This window comes from Mobula birostris, chromosome 13 (assembly GCF_030028105.1).
Source record: "Mobula birostris isolate sMobBir1 chromosome 13, sMobBir1.hap1, whole genome shotgun sequence".
NCBI lineage: Eukaryota > Metazoa > Chordata > Chondrichthyes > Myliobatiformes > Myliobatidae > Mobula > Mobula birostris.
In genome coordinates, this window is record NC_092382.1 from 15894403 (window position 1) to 15918113 (window position 23711).

At 45.5% G+C, this 23711-nt stretch overlaps 1 protein-coding gene and 1 pseudogene across 1 annotated transcript in view; one reads left to right on the plus strand and one right to left on the minus strand.

Moving 5' to 3' along the window:
* LOC140208430 (uncharacterized) overlaps positions 1-23711 on the minus strand; it is an 82619-nt pseudogene that overhangs the window by 47705 nt on the left and 11203 nt on the right.
* Positions 1-23711, plus strand: part of LOC140208452 (uncharacterized) — a 48881-nt gene that overhangs the window by 15399 nt on the left and 9771 nt on the right. The window contains 3 exon segments of the mRNA XM_072277139.1: positions 7973-8093; positions 8763-8921; positions 9006-9185. Of these exon segments, the coding sequence (XP_072133240.1) occupies positions 7973-8093; positions 8763-8921; positions 9006-9185 (460 nt within the window).

The following is a 23711-nucleotide window of genomic DNA, read 5'->3' on the forward strand; positions in this document are numbered from 1 at the left end:
AAGAGACTCCTGGACAGGTACATGGAGCTTAGAAAAACAGAGGGCTATGGGTAACCCTGGGTAATTTCTGAGGTAAGAACATGTTCGGCACAGCATTGTGGGCCGAAGGGCCTCTATACTGCTGCAGTTTTTCTATGTTTCTACTTTCTATTCACATTCCTCCGGGCTCACTGGACAGGAACACTGAAACACTAAGTGAGAATCAGCAGGAGGTGGCCATTCAGCCCCTCGAGCCATCACCAAGATGGCGGCTGCTCTCCCATCTCAGCCACATGTTTCTGCCCGATCCTCATTTCCTCGATCCCTTCAGTCTCCACACATCTGCTGGTCTCTTTTTTTTATGTGAGGACGATACTGAGTCTTCACCGGCCTCTGTGGTGGGGATTTACAGACATTCACCACCCTCAGAGTGGAGACATTTCCCCTCATCTCAGTCCCGAACAGTCCACCTCCATTTTCAGAGACTGGGATCCCTGGTTCAACCGGTAATGATGTTGTGAATTTCAATGTGTTCATCTCTCAGTCCTCGATTCTCTAAATGAAAGGGTTATCACATTTGATCTTTCTTCATATGATGACCCCACCACTCCAGGGATCAGTCTGGTGAATCTTCATTGCACTCTCTATAACAAATACTCTCAAACCTCTTTGTTAATCCTCTATGGAATTAATTTCCATCTTCTGCAGCCCCGTGTTGCCCCAACCACTCACCTCCCACCCCGTCACTATTTCCACCTTCCCACCTCCCCCTCACCTGGATCCACCTCTCACTCCCCAGCTCTTGCCCCATCCCCACCCCTCACCTCTTTTCTCGGACTATTTCCCGTCCACTCTCAGTCCAGAGGGAGGGTCTCGGCCCGAAATGTTGACGGTCCATTTCCCTCCACAGATGCTGCCCGACCCACTGAGTTCCTCCGGCAGTTTGTTCTTTGGTCTGTGTGACCCGTGTTAGTGTGGGGAGCGGGATTTTACACCATATTCCCGGTACAGTCTCAACAAAACACAAATAATTGTCACTTTGCCCGGACCATTGGCCCCGCTTGCAGGGCAACAGTCTGCCGGTGTTTGCCCCCCAATGTGGTGAATCGCCACCACCGTGGGCTCAGACATTTCCACAGATGAGCCCCTCCTGTCCCCACCGGGACAAACATCCTGTCCGCCCCCTCTCTCACCGTCTTCATCCTCTCCCTCCCCGGGGAACCGGCATCAAACCGACGGGCCGAGCGGTCTCCTCCTACCTCTCAGCGACACATCAGACTCCGGCCGCAGGAGACGCTTCACAAACGCCCCAACTTCCCTCGGAGGGAAATGGAAATAAATCAGAAAGCGGACATTTACTTTGACGGTTGTCCCGCCGTGACGGAAAGTTCGGGAGACGGAGTCAGCGGGGGTAACGCCCTCTCGGCTGGTCCGCCTCCGCTATTGGCTGGAAGCAGTGATTGACACTGCTTCGTACCAATGGGAATAGTGCAGCGCGTGACTCCTCTGTTGACAGCGGTGGGGGAGGGGCTGCTCACGTGATTAGTAGCCCGGCCGTTAAACCGACCAAGCTCGAGCTCACCAGCGCGCGGGGCACAAAAGGCCCCGGATGATCGGTTGAGGTGAGAAGGGATCTCCGGGTTGGGGGTCTCACCGGGCGGCGTTTTCAACACCGACTTCGGGTAGTTGCTGTGACTCCGGACTCCGTGACCCGCAATCCCGGGACAGTCCTGCTCTCTTCCCTCTCTCTCAGCCCCACCATCCGTACACGGGCCCCGGGGAGCTTCCGGCTGATGAGGGAATGGGAACCGATGGGTCTCTCAGACAGAGCTGAGCTCCAGCTGTCCAAATGCAAGGATCGGGAACTCGGAGAAAGGGAACAAAATCTTTTACATCAGCTGTTGTGAAAATCACCTTTGTTCTGCCTCCAGTCACAAACAAGAGAAAATCTGCAGATGCTGGAAATCCGAGCAACACACAAATTGCTGGAGGAACTCAGCATTAGTACTCTTTTCCATAGATGCTGCCTGGCCTGCTGAGTTCCCCCAGCATTTTGTGTCTGTTGCTTGTTCCACCCCCTCTTGTTCTGGACTTTCTACCTGTGAGAACATGTTTTGTCCCACTCTCTCTGGGTACATAATGATATCAGACACCTTTGTCCAGGGCAACAAGTAGCTTTCACATCACAAATGTGCCAGACTCCAATGAGACAGACTACTGCCCTTCCCTTCATATTCATTGGCATTGCCATCACTGAGTTCACCACCGTCAGTCACCTGGGGGAGGGTTCAGGGGAAATATTTATGTACAATACAGAAACTGGTGTTACCTGTGTATATTGTGGTGACGCAAAAGTTGCTGGAGAATTTGCAAGTGGGAAGAAGTGGAGTGATATTTGGAAATCTGACTTTTAAGCGTCATTTAGCAAGCAAATGACACATGGACCGTGTGCAAAAGCTCTGGCAAGAAAATCCATCATTACCTGTTACAGGCCTGCAACTTAGGTTGTGTGAGAGTGCAGATGAACTAAAACAAACCCAGAGGAGATCAAAGTTCTTATAGACAGTGATTTGACAGCTGTTAAAATGAATACCTCTCTATATAAAATTCACTGTGCACATGTGGAAAAATTGCATAATACAAGCTTTATGTGTACACTGGTCATTACAAATTTGAGGGGAGATTGGTGGGAAGGTGGGGAGACCTCCAGTGTCCCTGATGCCATGACGTACAAGATGTGCATCCAGCTGCAGCTTGTAACCCTGCAGTTTAAGGAGTTGGAACTTGAAATGGATGAATTCCAGATCATCCAGGAGTTGGGGGTGCGTTGGGATAGATATGACATGAAGAGAGGTGAGTTACACCCAAGGTGCAGGATACAGGAAACTGGGTGAGAGTCAGGAAGGGGAATGAGGTTAAATAGCCATCACAGAGTACTCTTGTGTCCATCCCACACAACAACAGGTGGAACCACTTTAGAAACTGTTGAGATTACCTGGCAGAGAAAAATCAAAGGGGTGATAGGGGATTTGTTAGTGAAGGGAACAGAACAAGAGGGGACTAATATCCCAGTGGTGAGGCTCGCTAGTGCTAGTGTGGGGAGAGGGTGATGTGGTTAAAATAAGTTGTAGAGGGGAATGGGAGCCAGAATGACAGAACAGATAGTGGAGTGGGTGAATTGAATGGAATTGACTTTATTGCATACATCCTTCATATACATGAGGAGTAGAAATCTTTACATCTCCATCTAAATGTTAAAAGTGCAGTTCACAGTAATTCATAACAGATAGTTTATACATAGGACAGTCAATATAACATAGAAATGCAATTGTATCAGCATGAATTAATCAGTCTGATGGCCTGGTAGAAGATGATGTCCCGGAGCCTGTTGGTCCTTTTGCTGTGGTACCGTTTCCTGGATGGTAGCAGCAGAAACAGTTTGTGGTTGTGGTGAATTGGCTCCCCAATATCCTTTGGGCCCCTTTTACACACCTGTCTCTGTAAATGTCCTGAATAGTGGGAAGTTCACATCTACAGACACGCTGGGCTGTCCGCACCACTCTCTGCAGGTTCCTGCGATTGAGGGAAGTACAGTTCCCATACCAGGCAGTGATGCAGCCAGTCAGGATGCTCTCAATTGTAGAAAGACCTTTGGATTTTGGGCCCCATCCCCAACTACTTCAACCGTCTGAGGTGAAAGAGGTGCTGTTGTGCTCTTTTTACAACACAGCCGGTATGTACAGACCATGTACATGAAAGATGGCAAATGGCGTTTAATGCTGGTAAGTGTGAGGTGCTACATTTTGGTAGGACTAATCAAAATAGGACATACATGGTAAATGGTAGGGCATTGAAGAATGCAGTAGAACAGAGGGATCTGGGAGTAATGGTGCATCATTCCCTGAAGGTGGAATCTCATGTCGATAGGGTGGTGAAGAAAGCTTTTGGTGTGCTGGCCTTTATAAATCAGAGTATTGAGTATAGGAGTTGGGATGTAATATTAAAATTGTACAAGGCATTGGTAAGGCCAAATTTGGAGTATTGTGTACAGTTCTGGTCACCGAATAATCGGAAAGATGTAAACAAAATAGAGAGAGTACAGAGGAGATTTACTAGAATGCTACCTGGGTTTCAGCACCTCAGTTACAGAGAAAGGTTGAACAAGTTGGGTCTTTATTTTTTGGGGCGTAGAAGGTTGAGGGGGGACTTGACAGAGGTATTTAAAATTATGAGGGGGATAGATAGAGTTGACGTGTATAGGCTTTTTCCATTGAGAGTGGGGCAGATTCAAACAAGAGGACATGAGTTGAGAGTCGGGGGCAGAAGTTTAGGGGTAACATGAGGGGAAGTTCTTTACTCAGAGAGTGGTAGCTGTGTGGAATGAGCTTCCAGTAGAATTGGTAGAGGCAGGCTCGATATTGTCATTTAAAGTAAAATTGGATAGCTGTATGGACAGGAAAGGAATGGAGGGTTATGGGCTGAGTGCAGGTCGGTGGGACTAGGGTAGAGTAAGCATTCAGCGTGGACAAGAAGGGCCGAGATGGCCTGTTTCCATGCTGTAATTGTTATATGGTTATATGTGAGATCCTTGGTGATGTTTATGCTGAGGAACTTAAAGCTGTTCACCTTCTTAACCCCAGATCCATTGATGTCAATAAGGGTTAGCCTGTCTCCATTCCTGCTGTAGTCCACAATCGGCTCCTTTGTTTTTGTGACAATGAGCGAGAGTTTGTTTTCTTGACACCAGTCAGATGTTGTTCAGACCTCAGATAGAGTCAGCAATCAAATGGTTGAGCATGGTGCGATGAATGTGCTGTGCTGTGTATATCACAATGCAAGAAGCATCACAGGAAAGCCAGATGACCTCAGGACAGGGAATTATGATATTGTAGCCATTATTAGGACTTGGTTGCACCCAACAGTCTGAGGGATTTAGAGGAACAAATTTGTAGAGAGATCACAGATCATGCCAAGAAACAAAGGTTGATTCAGTAACTGATTTTAACTTTCTATGTATTGACTGGGACTCCCATACTGTTAAAGGACTAGATGGGGTAGAGTTTGTCAAATGTGCCCTTAATCAGTAATTAGAATTCCTGACGTAGAAGTGTACAATAAGCTGTTAGGAAATGATCCAGGGCTGGTGACAGAAATTAGTGATCATATGCCATGAGACTCAAAGTAAATATGGAAAAAGAGAGGTCTGGACCACGGGTTGATTCAAAATTGGAGAAAGGTCAATTTTGATGGTATGAGAAAGGATCTGACAAGTGTGGTTTGGGACAGGCTGCTTTCTGGCAAAAGAGTACTTGGTAAGTGGGAGGCCTTCAGAAGTGAAATTTTGAGGATGTAGAGTTTGTACATGCCTGCCAAAATAAAAGTTGAAAAGTTACAGGTGCAGGGAACCTTGCTTTTCAAGAGATATTGAGGCCCGGGATATTTTGTTCCTCTAAATGCCTCAGACTGTTGGGTGCTACCAAGACCCATTAATGACTACAATATCATGATTCCACACCCTGAGCTCATTTGACTTTTTTTTAGTTGTCTGCTGTTGGTTTCTGAAAGCTTCCCAATAGTTTTCGGGTAAGTTATTGGAACATTTGTGCAGGAACCGGATATATACTGTAAGTATTTGGTTAGGTGTGGACTGATAAAGGTTAGACAGCATGGCTTTGTGCACGGTAGGTCATGTCTAACCAATCTTATAGAGTCTCTCGAGGAAGTTATCAGGAAAGTGGATGAAGGCAAGGCAGTGGATGTTGTCTACATGGACTTTAGCAAGGCACTTGACAAAGTCTCATATGGGAGGTTGGTCAAGAAGGTTCAGTCACTCAGCATTCAAGATGAGATAGTAAATTGGATGAGACACTGGCTTTGGGAGAAGCCAGAGTGTGGTAGCACATGGTTGCCTCTCTGACTGGAGGCCTGTGACTAGTGGTGTGTCATAGGGATCAGTGCTGGATCTGTTGTTGTTTGTCATTTATATCAGTAATCTGGATGATAGTGTGGTTAACTGGATCAGCAAATTTGTGAATGACACCAAGATTGGTGGTGTAGTGGACAGCGAGGAAGACTATCATGACTTGCAGTGCGATCTGGACCAGCTGGGAAAATGGTTTGAGAAGCGGAAAATTGAATTTAATGCAGACAAGTGCGAGTTGTTGCACTTTGGTATGACCTACCAAGGCAGGTTTTTCACAGTGACTGGTCGGGCACGGAGGACTGTTGTAGAAGAAAGGGACCTGGGAATACAGGTCCTTAGTTCACTGAAAGTGGTATCACAGTAAGATAGAGACGGAAAGCAGGATTTCAGTCCATTGGCCTTCATGAACCAAGGAACTGACAACAATAGATGGACGTTATGTTGACTTGTATAAGACATTGGTGAGGCCTAATTTGGAGTATTGTGTACAGTTTTGGTCACCTACCTACATGAAAGTTGTAAAAGAGGTTGAAAGAGTTCTGAGAAAATTCACAAGGATGTTGCCAGGTCTGGAGGACTTGGGTTATAAGGAAAGATTGAACAGGTCTGGAATTTATTCCTTGGAATGTGGAATACTGAGGGGCGATTTGTTTGTGATAGAGGGGCATAGATAGGGTAAAAGCAAGCTGACTTACTCCACTGGGATTGGGTGGGACTACAACAAGAGGCCATGGGTTAAGGGTGAAAGGTGAAACGTTAAGGGGAACATTAGGGGAAACTTCTTCACGCAGACGGTCATCCGGGTGTGGAATGAGCAGCCAGCACAAGTGGTGCATGCGAGCTCAATTTCAACATTTAAGAGGTTTTCATAGGTACCTGGATGGTAGGGGTATGGAAGTGGGTGGTTTAAATAGTTCAGCACAAACCAGATGGCCCAAAGGGCCTGTTTCTGTGCTGTAATTTTCTGTGACTGTGACAAGAACCTGAAATAATACAAAAATTCACTCTAAGTCCTTTTAACAGCTGTGCAGACCAACCATTCATCTCAGCAGGAATTTTTTATATGGCGTTAAAACTGTGGCACTTCAAGTTAATAATACATAAAAGAAAATCCTCGCTACACGTCAAGAAAGACAATTTGTGTGAAAGTGTTTCAGATATGATGGGGCCAGGCACCCATGCTGCTCAGCAGGACCAGGGAATAATAACAATGGAGAGAGTCAAACTGAGCCAAGTCACAGATTGGAGACGGCAGAAATGCCCCATTCTTATAGAGACAGGAAGAGCATCAGGGAATTGATGGTCATTCCAGATACCAGCACTGTGCCCAGTCAGAAGATGATTTCTTGGGTTGAACCTTACTGTAACAGTGTGATACCAGATCAAACCTTGGCAACTCAAGTAATCTCATCTGAAATGTTGTCCTACACCCACTGATGGATTTTGATGATCTTTTTACAGGTTAAAAATAAGAAGGAATTTGTCTCCAGGAATCGCAAACACGGCACACCAGTTTTGCTGTCTCTGTCTAGATATTTAAGAAGTGGAGCAAGGGATTCAATCGACCATCCTTCCTGGTCAGACTGTTGGGAGGGATTCACTCGGTCATCTGACTGACTGGCACACCCGTCATTTTACACAGTGGGAATGGATTCAATCGGTCATCTCAACTGAAGGTACATCAGCAAGTTCACACTGGACAAGGCCATTCATCTGTTCTGTGTGTGAGAAGGGACTCAGTCGGTCTTCCCACCTGTGGACACACCAGTCAGTTCACACTGGGCAGAGGCTGGTCATCTGCTGAAATTCTGGGAAAGGATTCACTTAGTTATCTGACCTAATGGCTCACCAGTGAGTTCACACCAGGGAGAAGCCGTTCACCTGCTCAGACTCTGGGAAGGGATTCACTTGGTCATCTAACCTAATGGCTCACCAGCGAGTTCACACTGGGGAGAAGCCGTTCACCTGCTCGGACTGTGGGAAGAGATTCACTGAGTCATCCACCCTACAGAGACACCAGCGAGTTCACACTGGGGAGAAGCCGTTCACCTGCTCAGACTGTGGGAAGAGATTCACTGAGTCATCCCACCTACGGGTACATCAGCGTGTTCACACTGGGGAGAAGCCTTTCACCTGCTCAGAATGTGGGAAGAGATTCACTCAGTTATCCCACCTACAGAGTCATCAGCGAGTTCACACCGGGGAGAAGTCGTTCACCTGCTCAGTCTGTGGGAAGGGATTCACTCACTCATCCAGCCTACAGAGACATCAGCAAGTTCACACTGGGGAGAAGCCGTTCACCTGCTTAGAATGTGGGAAGGGATTCACTCAGTCATCCCACCTACAGAGTCATCAGCGAGTTCACACTGGGGAGAAGCCGTTCACCTGCTTAGAATGTGGGAAGGGATTCACTCAGTTATCCCACCTACAGAGACATCAGCGTGTTCACACTGGGGAGAAGCCGTTCACCTGCTCAGTCTGTGGGAAAAGATTCACTGAGTCATCCCAACTAAGGAGACATCAACGAGTTCACACTGGGAAGAAGCCATTCACCTGCTCAGTCTGTGGGAAGAGATTCACTCAGTTATCCCACCTAAAGAGTCATCAGCGAGTTCACACTGGGGAGAAGCCGTTCACATGCTTAGAATGTGAGAAGCGATTCACTCACTCATCCACCCTACAGAGACATCAGCAAGTTCACACTGGGGAGAAGCCATTCACCTGCTCAGTCTGTGGGAAGAGATTCACTCAGTTGTCCCAACTACAGAGTCATCAGCGAGTTTACACTGGGGAGAAGCCGTTCACCTGCTTAGAATGTGGGAAAGGATTCACTCAGTCATTCAAACTATTGGCACACCAGTCAGTTCACAGTGGGGAGTGGCCATTCACCTGCTTAGAATGTGGGAAAGGATTCACTCAGTCGTCCAAACTAATGGCACACCAATCAGTTCACACTGGAGAGAGACCACTCACCTGCTCAGACTGTGGGAAGGGATTCACTTGGTCATCCCAACTACTGGCACACCAGTCAGTTCACACCGGGGAGAGGCCATTCACATGCTCAGTCTGTGAGAAGAGATTTACTCAGTCATCCTACCTACAGATTCATCAGCGAGTTCATACTGGGGAGAAACCTTTCACCTGCTCAGAATGTGGGAAGAGATTCACTCAGTCATCCACCCTACAGAGACATCAGCAAGTTCACACTGGGGAGAAGCCGTTCACCTGCTCAGTCTGTGGGAAGAGATTCACTCAGTTATCCCACCTACAGAGTCATCAGCAAGTTCACACTAGGGAGAAGCCGTTCACCTGCTCAGAATGTGGGAAAGGATTCACCCGGTCATCCGAACTACTGACACACCAGTCAGTTCACAATGGGGAGTTACTGTTGTTATGAATCACAAGGTTTCGTTTGCTGTGGAGCGAGAGAGAGAGATTAAGAAAGTGAATCAGTCTGACTTTCAGCTTGTTTACATCACTCACAGCTTGTTTAGTTTTAACTGAGGACACAGACACTCAGATTCAGATGGAGACAAAGGCGGAAAAATGGAAGGATCGAAACCAGGGAACTAGTGGCCAAGGGTCATTGTTTCGAACTTTCCTATGCCGACAAGGGTGGGTTAATTATCAACTCAGCATACATCGAATGTGTGGTTGTCACCTTGTTTGATCAATAGGAATGGATCTGATTTGGGGTATCCTGTGGAGACCACTTATGTGTTAACCCTTGCCTGGGTGTGGTGTGGAAATTCACTTGAAGACAATACCCCTTGTGACAAGTCACTTTCGGTGATAATTCGTATGTGGATGTGAAACGACAACGGATAAAATCTACAGCTACTGTTCTCTTGTTTTACCACCGTGGAACCTGTGGAATTTGACATAATTGCCTTCTCTCAACATTTACCCTGGATTACAAATATCTCTCTCTCATCACCTATTCTGTGGATGAACTGAACTTTCATAATTCACCATCTCAAGACTAAGCCTTGTTTCCCCTGAGCTCAATAGTTTGGGAGTTATATTTACACACACATATACACATAGCACGGTTAACTTTTGCTTATCTTGCTTAAGTTATGATATTATAAGTAGATACTATTAAAGATAGTGGATTTAACATCAAAACCAGACTCCAGTTGTAGTTTGTTGCTGCTGGTTTATTTCTAAAGTGTTATGGTTCATAATAAAATTGGGGCCTGCGCCTGGGATATGAACAGATTTGGGGGCGTATTGATTAATTATCGATTTCATTGGAGAAATCTCTTTTGATTTATTTGTGTGTGGAAAATCAGCAGCAATGGATGTTGATAGATGTCTGGAAGCGCCAACCTCTGAGGCACTAAAGGACACCAGAAGGATTGAGTTGTTGAGTATTGCTAAAAGGCTAAAACTTGCTAAGGTGAAATTGACAATGAGAAGGACACAGATGCAGAAGATCATAACTGAGCATTATGTATCTAAGGGTGTGTTTAAAGTGCAGGAGTTGGAGGTGTTTCCTGAAAGTAACCGAGTCAGCTTGAGCTCCAGTACAAGTTAGGAAAATTAAAGATGGAGGCTGTGGAAAGGCAGAGGCAGTTTGAGGCTGGAGAGGCAGGAAAACAGAGAGGAGAGGCGGAAGAACAGAGACGAAGCAGAAAGACAGTGGTTGTTCAAGTTGGAAAAGATAGAAAGATTGTAGCAAAGCTGTCTCACGTTAGACTCTGGTGATAAGTTTGAGGCCAGTTGAGAAGTTCAATTGGTACCTCCATTTGAAAAGGCAGAGGTTGATAAATACTTACAGCAATTTGAGACGGTTGCTCAGAGTTTAAAGTGGCCAAAAGAGGGTTGGCCTATTCTCTTACAAAGTGTAATTAAGGGGAAGGCTCAGCAAGCCTATTCTGCTTTGACAGTTGATGAAGCAACTGATTATGACACAGTGAAACAGGCTGTGCTCAAAGCTTACGAGTTGGTCCCAGAAGCGTACAGGCAAAAGTTTAGAAATTTGAGGAAATCTCTGAACCAAACTTATATGGAATTTGCTGATGAGAAGTTTGTGTGTTTTGACCGCTGGTGCCCATATAAAAATGTAAATGATGATTTTAACAGCTTGAAAGAGTTGGTTTTAATTGAAGAATTCAAAATGTGCGTTCCTGATGACATAAAGATATATTTAGATGAAAAGGATGCTGCCACTTTGCAAGAGTCTGCTAGATTAGCAGATGTGTTTGCTTTAACTCATAAGGTTAAGTTTACCCAGAATAAGACCTTCCAAAAGAGTAGCAGGGATAACCAGGGTAAACCAGAAATTAAAGCTGGGACTAGTGACAAGAGTAAGGATGAAGGGAAGCAGTTGAAGGAGAAATATTCTGGTCTTACTTGTTACTATTGTAAAAAAGCTGGTCATATGATGGCTAATTGTTCTGTCCTGAAGAAGGAAAAGGAGACAGTCCCAAATGCCTGTGATCAGTATGTTGAAGCACCTATAAACTCAAAGGGTTCTGAACATTCTGTTGAGGCTCAGTTAAGGACTGAGAGGTCTGACTGAGTTAAGAAAGGATTTGATCATTTTATGTCAGATGGGTTTGTATTAGTAATGGAAGGGTCAACACCGGTACCAGTGAAAATTCTTCGAGATACTGGGGCTTTTCAGTCACTTCCATGAGACAGCGTTCTAAAGTTTGGTGATGAGACGAACAGTGATGAGGTAAATCTTATTAAAGGCATTGGGGGCAGCATTGTTTCTGTGCCATTGCACAAGGTAACTTTACAGTCAGGGTTGGTTTTGGGACCTGTTAAGATCGGATTATGCTCCAGTTTACCAGTGGAAGATGTTACTTTGCTGTCAGGGAATGACCTGGTAGATGGTAATGTTGTTCCTGCAGTGCAGTTGCCAGCTAAGCCAACCACTGACGACCCACAGACGGATTTTAACATTTATCGCAATAACTCGAAGTACGGCTAAAAAGTCTGCCAATGCAGACGGTTCTGTGCAGCATGATTCTGATACCCATGATAGCCAAAATCAGGGTGACCAGGATTCAGCTTTTGATGACTTGTCAGGGACCTTTCAGCCTTCATTGTTTCAACAGGATTCAGGTAGTAAGTCTGATGAGGAAGATTCATCCCTGTCTAGGAAGGAGTTTATAGCAGAACAGAACCAAGACCCTGAGATTGAAGCTTTATAAGAAACATCTCTCTCAGATGATGAGATTAAGAAAATGGCAGTGGGGTATTACCTCAAGGATGGAGTGTTAATGAGGAAGTGGAGGCCACCTGCTATACCTGCGAGTGAGGAATGGGCAATTGTTCACCAAGTTGTAGTTCCTAAAGTTCATAGGACTGAAATTTTAACTTTGGCCCACAGTATGCCCTTCGGTGGCCATTTCGGAGTGAATAAAACTGTAAACAGGATTATGAAAGAAGTTTACTGGCCGAATTTGAGGAAAGATATTGTGACCTTTTGCAGAACCTGTCACACTTGTCAAGTTGTGGGTAAACCTAATCAGGTCACCCCAGTGGCCCCACTCCGGCCTATACCTGCATTCGGTGAACCCTTTTCCAAATTTATAGTGGATTGTGTTGGCCCATTGCCAAAGACTAAAGCTGTCCATCAGTATTTACTAACTATTATGTGTACTGCATCCAGATTCCCAGAGGCAATACCTCTCAGAAATATTAAAGCTAAAACTGTGACGAAGGCTCTTAACAAGTTTTTTACTTTATTTGGTTTGCCTAAAGAAATCCAGTCTGATCAAGGAAGTAATTTTACATCTAGATTATTCCAGCAGGTAGTTTATGAACTGGGACCTAAACAAATTACATCGTCTGCGTACCATCCGGAATCACAAGGGGCTTTAGAAAGATTTCATTCTACCCTCAAAACAATGATTAAGACATACTGTGTTGAAAATGGAAAACACTGGGGTGAAGGAATACATTTGCTTTTGTTCACCATAAAGGCTGATTTATACTTGTGCATTCGGGATACGCCGTATCCTACACCGTAGGCCCAATTTAATTTTTGCATAGCCCTACGCCGTAGCGAGCATGCGTAGTTGTGTCTGCATCGCTATACACTTCACCACCAAAACGCTAGTTGGCTGTGGGGTTTCTCTGACACTGTTGAGCTTCTTCGTGAGAGACATGGACGAGGAAATGCATTTCAAATATTTTTGGATGTCGGCAGGTAGATTTGACGATTTGGTTCATTGTCTCCAACCATTTATTTTGCATCAGTGTACAGACATGGTGGAGAAAAGCAACCGGAAATGCGATGCTATCAAACGAACCAATCACAGTTGTTGTTGTCTGTGTCGCCACGACGCGTGAGTTACTTTTTAGAGGAGGTGCACATCACCCAACGGCGTAGGGTGCAGTGTGTGTATGTGGTGCCTGTCGCATACATTTGACACACAAGTATAAATCAGGCTTAAGAGAGTCGGTACAGGAATCACTCACTGGGCTTTAGTCCATTTGAACTTGTATTTGGTCACAGAGTGAGGGGACCTTTGACCTTGTTAAAGGAACAGTGGATTGATGGGGATGTACATGTTAACTTGTTAGACTATGTTTTGAAGTTCAGAAATAAACTACACCAAGCCTGTCGTCTAGCAAGACAAAACTTGAAGATTTCTCAAAACAAAATGAAGTGTTGGTTTGATAAGCGGATCAAAACAAAAGAAAATACAAGGTGAGGGATAATGTGCTTGCCTTATCTCCAATGTTGACAAATCCACTTCAGGCGAAATTCAATGGACTGTATGAAATAGTCTCTCAAATTAATGATGTGAATTATGTTATTAAAACACACGACCGATGTAAACTAACACAGGTAGTACACATCAATATGATAAAGCCTTATTCTGACAAGCAGGCACCATCGGTGAGTGTTGTCAAACATATCAATCTGGCAATCCTGAGAATGAAACAATTGACTCATCTGAGACTTTTCACAAGCCAAACATGGTCCCGGTTAGACTAATGAACTCGGTTGTTCTCGAAGACATTGACAACAAGTTGGCTCATCTGCAGCCAAAGCAACAACAACAGCTGAAGGAATTAATTCTGAATTTTAAAGATTTATTTCCTGATGCTCCCAAGTAAACCACGGTCGCAGTACATGACGTAGATATTGGTCAAGCCAAACCGATTGAACAACACCCATATCGCATGAACGTAGAAAAGTGTAAATTGGCTGAGCAAGAAATTGAATATATGCTGGGAAATAGTATTATTAGGCCTTCAACATCAGATTGGAGCTCACCCTGCATTATTGTGCTCAAACCTGATGGTAGAGTTAGATTTTGCACTGATTATAGGAAGGTAAATGCAGTAACAAAAACAGATGCCTATCCTATCCCTAGGGTGGATGATTGCATTGATAAGGTTGGAAAAGCTAATTTCTTACAAAGATTGATCTGTTGAAAGGGTATTGGTGTGTTCCATTGACGGACTGAGGTAGAGAAATTTCTGCATTTGTGACACCTTCTGGGTTGTATGAATACAATGTTTCGCCATTTGGAATGAAATATGCTCCAGGAACATTCCAGAGAATGATTGATTCTGTAATTCAAGGGTTAGGACACACAGATGCCTATATTGATGACTTAGTCACAGGGAGTGACACTTGGGAAGAGCATATCTCTGTAGTAGAAGAGCTGTTTGACAGGCTTTCCAGGGCCAATCTTACAGTTGACCTAGCTAAGAGTGAATTTGGCCATGCCACTGTGATCTGTCTTGGCTGTGTTGTAGGTCAAGGCAAGTTGGCTCCTGTGCAGGCAAAATTCAGGCCATTTCTGAAGTTCCTGTTCCGACTGTGTGACGAAGGCCCGTCACTGATTACAGACGTCTCAGGGCACACTCGGTAAAACACTCAAAGGGTCATCCACACACATTATTCCCCTATGTTATTGTGGTGAGTGCAGGCATCACAATAAATCAACAGTCACAATTTTACACTCATCCCCAGCAGTAATAGGTATGAAAAAAAGAAACACACTATGTCACAGTTTTATTATCTCAGGTCAATTTATTCATATTCATCTTTCCAGTAAGTGTTTTGCCGAAGTGTCATGATAATCTGACGTCTCTCTCCTCCACAGTCACTGGGTCTGAAACAGAGCTGCTGCATAGAGCTGTCTTATATAGAGGCAGCAGCAACCTGCACAGGTGTGCCGATGGTGGAGGATACCATCTTTACCTGGGACAAGGGTTATGTTACCTAATTACTCATCTTGTGGTAAAGTTTTGGGGTTTATTTAAGTTATTTAACCTGGAAATGGTGAATCTTGTGATGAAGTCTATGTGTTTATTGTGAGAACTGGTGGTAGAGTTTCAGATTGTGTGAAATGGAAGATAATTGAGTTAATTAGCTTTTGGTTAGGGGGATTGGCTTAGCAGTTATAAACCTTGGGTTACCAAGGCCTTGGGTGTTTTTTTTGTTGTTTAGTCTGAGGGTGGTTGTTAACCAGACAGGTGACAATTGCAAGCTGTGTGTGTGTATATATATATATATATATATATATACACACACAGCTATAGTATTTTTTTAAAAAATCTTCTTGTTTTCATGTGGACATCCAAGTTTTTGTTGTTCCACTATTTTTGTAAATAAAAGCACCTCAATCTATTTTTGCCACTCAAGCCATCTTGTTATTTTTCTTAGACAGTTGACCCACAGTTTTTGTGACAGACTGGTAAGAAGGCTCTTGGAAGGTTTCTGGGAATGGTTGGATATTATCGTAAGTTCTGTAAGAACTTTGCTGATATCGCTCTTCCTCTGACTAATCTCCTGAAGAAGGGTGAAAAGTCTGTTTGGACCGAGACTTGTCAGGAAGCATTTGATCAATTGAAAGTTATTATTTGGGATTAGGCCAATCAATATAGTGTCGTCAGCAAATTTAATTAACAGATTGGAGCTGTGGGTGGCGACACAAGTCATGGGTGCACAGAGAGTAAAGGAGGGGGCCAAGGAGACAACCCTGTGGGGCATGTGTGCTGAGGGTCAGAGAGACAGAGGTGAGGGATCCCTCTCTTACCACCTGCCAGCCATCTGACAGGAAGTCCAGGATCCAGCTACACAAGGCAGGGTGAAGGCCGAGGTCTCTGAGCTTCTTCTCGATACTTCACAACTTCGTACGGCTAAGGCTCTGCCCATGACTGCAAGGAACTGCAGAGAACTTTGGTCTCATCTGGAAACATCATAGAAACAAGCCTCCCCTCTATGGACTCTTCCTACACTTCCCCTGCCTCGGGAAAGCAGGCCTTGTACTCAAAGATGCCCACAACTTTGGACATTATTGCTGCAAACCCAAACCTCCATCGGGGAAGAGATGCAAAAGCCTTAAAGCGCGTACCACCAGGCTCATGGACAGCTTCCTGTCTGCAGTTCTAGGCCAAATTAATGGTCTCCAGTCCAATAAAATGGACTCGACCTCACAATGTAACTCGACGTGACCCTGCCCCATATGTCTATCTGCACTGCACTTTCTCTGCAGCTGTAGCTCAGTACATGATAAGTCCCCATTTTAATTGTGTGGAAATATTAGACAGACTGAGCTTCTGCTTTGGAATCACAGAGGGAAAGTTAACTGAACTGATGAACACCAATAAATAGAAAAGGCTTCAATCTCGCATTACGATCTGCGGTAACTGGGATCAGGTGACCGGTAGTGGGTCTCCCAGACCAATTATCAGACTCAGGTTTAATAGCACTGGCTGATCTTATGTAATTTGTTGTCTCTACAGCAGCAACAGAATTTAATTCATAACAATAGATTTTTACCTTTGATTTAAAATAAGAATATACATATTAAATAGTTAAATTATATAAGTAATACAAAATAAAATTAAAATCTAATACTGTAAACTACTTTAATTATGTGGAACTATTTGACTGACTGGGTTGGTGCTTTGGAAATTCTGGAGTGAAGCTGAACTAAACTGTACACATTTATGAAAAGCTCAGATAAATACAAAAGGCTAAGTTCTCATATGAATGGGTCAGACACCCAGAAACATTGGCTGCCCTTCAGCAGATAAAAACAGTGGAATGAGGCCTAGTCCCAGGCCTCGGCCCAGTAGTTATGGTCTGAGGTCTGGGACTTGGTGAGAGTAAGCATTCGGCACGGACTAGAAGGGCCGAGATGGCCTGTTTCCATGCTGTAATTGTTATGTGGTTATATGGAAACATGCTGAAAATATTGCAGAATAAAACATTGTCCACCCACAACGAGAGGATGTGACAGATCCGGATCTCACTGCCTTGTCTGAACGGGCGAAAGATGAAGTTACACGTACACTCCAGCAGTGACCGGCAGATGCTGCAGATCTGCGGGAAAACGTGAACAGGAAATGGGACCATGTGCTGGTGGAGGGTCTCCCAGCTGAACCGGTGACTCTGCTCTTCGCCCCTCACACGCTGCCCGAACCATCCGCTGCATTTCCCACATCATTCCATATTTACACCAGATACATTTTTACTTCTTCCCTCCAAATCGTCCCTGTCCCTTTCCCTCCACCCCCAGGTCACAGAGTCACGGGCTCGATTCCCATCCCGGTCCAACACACAATTCAGACCCAAACCGGAAATGTGCAGGTTTCATTTAAATCTGTCCATGTTTATAAACACTCATTTCTATTCACATTCCTCCAACTTCACTGGACAGGAACACTGAAACATCAAGTGAGAAACAGCAGGAGGTGGCCATTCAGCTCCTCTAAGATGATGGCTGCTCTCCCATCTCAGCCACATGTTTCTGCCCGATCCTCATTTCCTTGATACTTTCGGTCTCCACACATCTGCTGGCCTCTGTTTTATGTGAGGACGATCACTGAGTCTTCACCGGCCTCTGTGGTGGGGATTTACAGACATTCACCATCCTCGGAGTGAAGACATTTCCCCTCATCTCAGTCCCGGACAGTCCACCCCCTTTTTCAGAAACTGGGATCCCTGGTTCAGCCTGTAATGATGTTGTGCATTTCAATGTGTTCACCTCTCAGTCCTCGATTCTCTAAATGAAAGGGTTATCACATTTGATCTTTCTTCATATGATGACCCCACCACTCCAGGGATCAGTCTGGTGAATCTTCATTGCACTCTCTATAACAAATACTCTCTAACCTCTTTGTTAATCCTCTATGGAATTAATTTCCATCTTCTGCAGCCCCGTGTTGCCCCAACCACTCACCTCCCACCCCGTCACTATTTCCACCTTCCCACCTCCCCCTCACCTGGATCCACCTCTCACTCCCCAGCTCTTGCCCCATCCCCACCCCTCACCTCTTTTCTCGGACTATTTCCCGTCCACTCTCAGTCCAGAGGGAGGGTCTCGGCCCGAAATGTTGACGGTCCATTTCCCTCCACAGATGCTGCCCGACCCACTGAGTTCCTCCGGCAGTTTGTTCTTTGGTCTGTGTGACCCGTGTTAGTGTGGGGAGCGGGATTTTACACCATATTCCCGGTACAGTCTCAACAAAACACAAATAATTGTCACTTTGCCCGGACCATTGGCCCCGCTTGCAGGGCAACAGTCTGCCGGTGTTTGCCCCCCAATGTGGTGAATCGCCACCACCGTGGGCTCAGACATTTCCACAGATGAGCCCCTCCTGTCCCCACCGGGACAAACATCCTGTCCGCCCCCTCTCTCCCCGTCTTCATCCTCTCCCTCCCCGGGGAACCGGCATCAAACCGACGGGCCGAGCGGTCTCCTCCTACCTCTCAGCGACACATCAGACTCCGGCCGCAGGAGACGCTTCACAAACGCCCCAACTTCCCTCGGAGGGAAATGGAAATAAATCAGAAAGCGGACATTTACTTTGACGGTTGTCCCGCCGTGACGGAAAGTTCGGGAGACGGAGTCAGCGGGGGTAACGCCCTCTCGGCTGCTCCGCCTCCGCTATTGGCTGAAAGCAATGATTGACATCACTTCGGACCAATGGGAACAGCGCAGCGCGTGACTCCTCTGTTGACAGTGGTGGGGGAGGGGCTGGTCACGTGATTAGTAGCCCGGCCGTTAAACCGACCAAGCTCGAGCTCACCAGCGCGCGGGGCACAAAAGGCCCCGGATGATCGGTTGAGGTGAGAAGGGATCTCCGGGTTGGGGGTCTCACCGGGCGGCGTTTTCAACACCGACTTCGGGTAGTTGCTGTGACTCCGGACTCCGTGACCCGCAATCCCGGGACAGTCCTGCTCTCTTCCCTCTCTCTCAGCCCCACCATCCGTACACGGGCCCCGGGGAGCTTCCGGCTGATGAGGGAATGGGAACCGATGGGTCTCTCAGACAGAGCTGAGCTCCAGCTGTCTAAATGCAAGGATCGGGAACCCGGAGAAAGGGAACAAAATCTTTTACATCAGCTGTTGTGAAAATCACCTTTGTTCTGCCTCCAGTCACAAACAAGAGAAAATCTGCAGATGCTGGAAATCCGAGCAACACACACAAATTGCTGGAGGAACTCAGCATTAGTACTCTTTTCCATAGATGCTGCCTGGCCTGCTGAGTTCCCCCAGCATTTTGTGTCTGTTGCTTGTTCCACCCCCTCTTGTTCTGGACTTTCTACCCGTGAGAATATGTTTTGTCCCACTCTCTCTGGGTACATAATGATATCAAACACCTTTGTCCTGGGCAACAAGTAGCTTCACATCACAAATGTGCCAGACTCCAATGAGACAGACTACTGCCCTTCCCTTCATATTCATTGGCATTGCCATCACTGAGTTCACCACCGTCAGTCACCTGGGGGAGGGTTCAGGGGAAATATTTATGTACAATACAGAAACTGGTGTTACCTGTGTGTATTGTGGTGATGCAAAAGTTGCTGGAGAATTTGCAAGTGGGAAGAAGTGGAGTGATATTTGAAAATCTGACACTTTATAGCATTATTTAGCAAGCAAATCAGATATGGACAGTGTGCAATTGCTCCAGTGAGAAAATCCTTCATTACCTGCTACAGACCTGTTACATACGTTGTGTGAGATTGCAGATCAAAATTATTACTGACAGTGATTTGCTAGCTGTTAAAATGAGTACCTCTATATATAAAATTCAGTGTGCACATGTTGTGTCGCCACTTTAAGGAGTTGGGGCCGGAAATGGATGAATTCCGTATCATCCGAGAGTCGGAGGGGGTGAGATAAAGAGAGGTGAGTTACACCCAAGGTGCAGGACGCGGGAAACTGGGTGAGAGTCGGGAAGGGGAATGAGGTTAAATAGCCATCGCAGAGTACTCTTGTGGCCATCCCCCACAACAACAGGTAGGCCATAGATAGGGTGCAGAGGAGATTTATAAGGACTTTGCCTCGACAGGCGAGCGTGACTTATGAGAATATGTTGAGTGAACTCGGCCTTTTTTCCTTGTAGTGACGGAGGATGAGAGGTGACCTGATAGAGGTGTATGAGATAATGAAAGGCATTGATTGTGTGGATAGTCTGAGGCTTTTTCCCAGGGCTGAAATGGCTAGCACGAGAGGGCATAGGTTTAAGGTGCTTGGAAGTAAATACAGAGGAGATGTCGGGGATAAGTTATTCATGCAGAGAGTGGTGAGTGCGTGGAATGGGCTGCCGGCGGCAGTGGAGGAGGCAGAAACAATAACGTATTTTAAGAGACTCCTGCATGGGTACATGGAGCTTAGAAAAGTAAAGGGCTCTGGGTAAGCCTCGGTAGCTCTAAGGTAGGGACATGTTTGGCACAGCTTTGTGGGCCGAAGAGCCTGTTTTGTGCTGTAGGTTTTCTGTGTTTTTTTATGTTCTATGTATTCTACCACTTTAGAAACTGTTGGGGGGAGGAGATTACGTGGCAGAGGAAAGTCAAAGGGGTGATAGGGGATTTGCTAGTTACGGCAACAGAACTAGAAGGGGACTGATATCCTAGTGTTAAGGCTTGCTTGTGCTAGTGTGGTGGGTGGGGGGGGGGGGTGTTAAACCAAAGTTGTAGAGGGGATGGGAGCCAGAATGCCAGGTAATAGAGAGGGTGAATTGAATTGACTTTCTTACTTACATCCTTCACATGCATGAGGAGTAAAAATCTGTGTTGCATCTCCATCTAAATGTGCAATGTGCAATTTATAGTAATTTATAATAGAACAGGACAGTCAATATAACATAGAAATACAGTTGTATCAGCATGAATTAAGCAGTGTGATGGCCTGATAGAAGAATCCTGTTGGTTCTGGCTTTTATGCTGCAGTACCGTCTCCCGGATGGTAGCAGCTTGGAGCAGTTTGTGGTTCGGGTGAGCAGGGTCCCCAATGATCCTCCGGGCCCCTTTTGCACACCTGTCCCTGTAAATGTCCTGAATCATGGGCAGTTCGCAACTACAGATGTGCTGGTCCGTACGCACCACTCTCTGCAAAGTCTGCGATTAAGAGAAGTACAGTTCTCTTACCAGGCAGTGATGCAGCCAGTCAGGATGCTCTCAACTGTGTCCCTGTAGAAAGTTCTTAGGATTTGGGGCCCCATTTCAGACTTCTTCAACTGTCTGACGTGAAAGAGGCACTGTTGTGCCTTTTTCACTACACAGCTGGTATGTACAGACCACATGAGATCCTCGGTGATGTGTATGCCGAGGAACTTAAAGCTGTTCACCCTCTCAACCCCAGATCCATTGGTGTAAATAAGGGTTAGCCTGTCTCCATTCCTTCTGTAGTCCATAATCAGCTCCTTTGTTTTTGTGGCAGTGAGGGAGAGGTTGTTTTCTTGACACCAGGCAAATGCTGTTCAGACCTCAGGGCATGGAATTGTGATCTTGTTGCCATGACTGGGACTTGTTTGCACCCAACAATCTGAGGAATTTGGAGGAACAAATTAGCAAGAGAGATCGCAGACTATGCCAATGCTTGATATACTGAATGATTTTAAATTTCCATAGATTGACGTGACTCCCAGATGTAAAAGGACTAGATGGGGTAGAGTTTGTCAGATGTGCCATTAATCAGCACATAGAATTCCCAGCATAGAAATGTGCAATAAGCTATTAGAAAATAATCCAGGGCTAGTGACAGAATATTAGTGTATGGGAACACTTTGCATCTAGTGATCATATTGCCATGAGATTCCAAGTTAACATGGAAAAAGAAAGGACTGAACCATGGGTCGAGATTCTAAATTGGAGAAAGGTCAATTCTGATGGTATCAGAATGGATCTGACAAGTGTGGACAGGCTGTTTTCTGGCAAAGGAGTACTTGGTAAGTGGGAGGTCTTCAGAAGTGAAATTCTGAGGGTGTAGAGTTTGTATGTGCCTGTCAAAATAAAAGTTGAAAGGTAACTGGTGCAGGGAACCTTGGTTTTCAAGAGATATTGAGGCCCTGGATATTTTGTTCCTTCAAATGCCTCAGACTGTTGGGTGCTACAAAGACTCATTAGTGACTACAATATCATAATTCCACATCCTGAACTCATCTCACATCTTTTTTAGTCATTTTCTGTTGCTTTCTAAAAGCTTCCCAATAGATTTTGCTCTTTTGTTTGCCCTCTCTTTGCTTTTTATGTTGGCTTTGGCTTCTCATTTCATCCACAGTTGTGTCCTCCTGCCTTTCTAATGCTTCCACTTCTTTGGGGTGTATCGATCACTCAGCTCCCGAATTGCTCCCAGAAACTCCAGCCATCGCTGCTCCATCATCAATCTTACCAGCTTCCCCTCCCAATCACGTTTGGCCAGTTCAGTACAGAAACATGCCCACTCTGGACGATCAGAATGGTAATCTGTATGAGGAGACAAAATATATGGGGGAGATTTTAAATATTATTTTTTGCATCCACATTTACTCAGGAGATGGACACAGAGTCTATAGAAGTGAGGCAAAATGGCATCAACTTCATGGACCCTGTACAGATTACAGAGGTGGAGGTGCTTGCTGTCTTAAGGCAAATTAGCGTGGATAAATCCCCAGGGCCTGACAAGTTGTTCCATGGGACTCTGCGGAAAACAAGTGCAGAAATTGTCAGGACCCAAGCACAGATATTTAAATAATCCTTAGTGACTGGTGTGGTACTGGAGGATTGGAGGACAGCCAATGTTGTTCCGCTGTTCAAGAAAGGCTCTAAAAATAAACTAGGAAGTTGTACATCAGTGAGGTTGACATCAGTAGTGGGAAAGTCATTGGAACTTACGTGCAGGAACCAGATATATAAGTATTTGGATAGATAGATTAAGGATAGGCAGCATGGCTTTGTGCATGGTAGGTCATGTCTAACCAATCTAATAGAGTCTCTCGAGGAAGTTATCAGGAAAGTGGATGAAGGCAAGGCAGTGGATGTTGTCTACATGGACTTTAGCAAGGCACTTGACAAAGTCTCATATGGGAAGTGGGTCAAGAAGGTTCGGTCACTCAGCATTCAAGATAAGATAGTAAATTGCATGAGACACTGGTTTTGGGAGAAGCCGATGGTTGCCTCTCTGACCGGAGGCCTGTGACTAGTGGTTTGCCACAGGGATCGGTGCTGGATCTGTTGTTGTTTGTCATCTAGATCAGTAATCTGGATGATAGTGTGGTTAACTGGATCAGCAGATTTCTGGATGACACTGAGATTGGGGGTGTAGTGGACAGTGAGGAAGGGTATAATGGCTTGCAGTGTGATCTGGACCAGCTGGAGAAATGCAAAATGGAATTTAATGGAGACAAGTGCGAGGTGTTGCATTTTGGTGGGACCTGGGTCTTACACAGTGAATGGTCAGGCACTGAGGATTGCTGTAGAAGAAAGGGATCTGGGAATACATGTCCATAACTCACTGAAAGTGGTGACACAGTTAAATAGGGACGGAAAGAAAGATTTTGGCATATTGGCCTTCACGAACCAAAGTACTGAGTACAGGAGATGGATGTTATGTTCA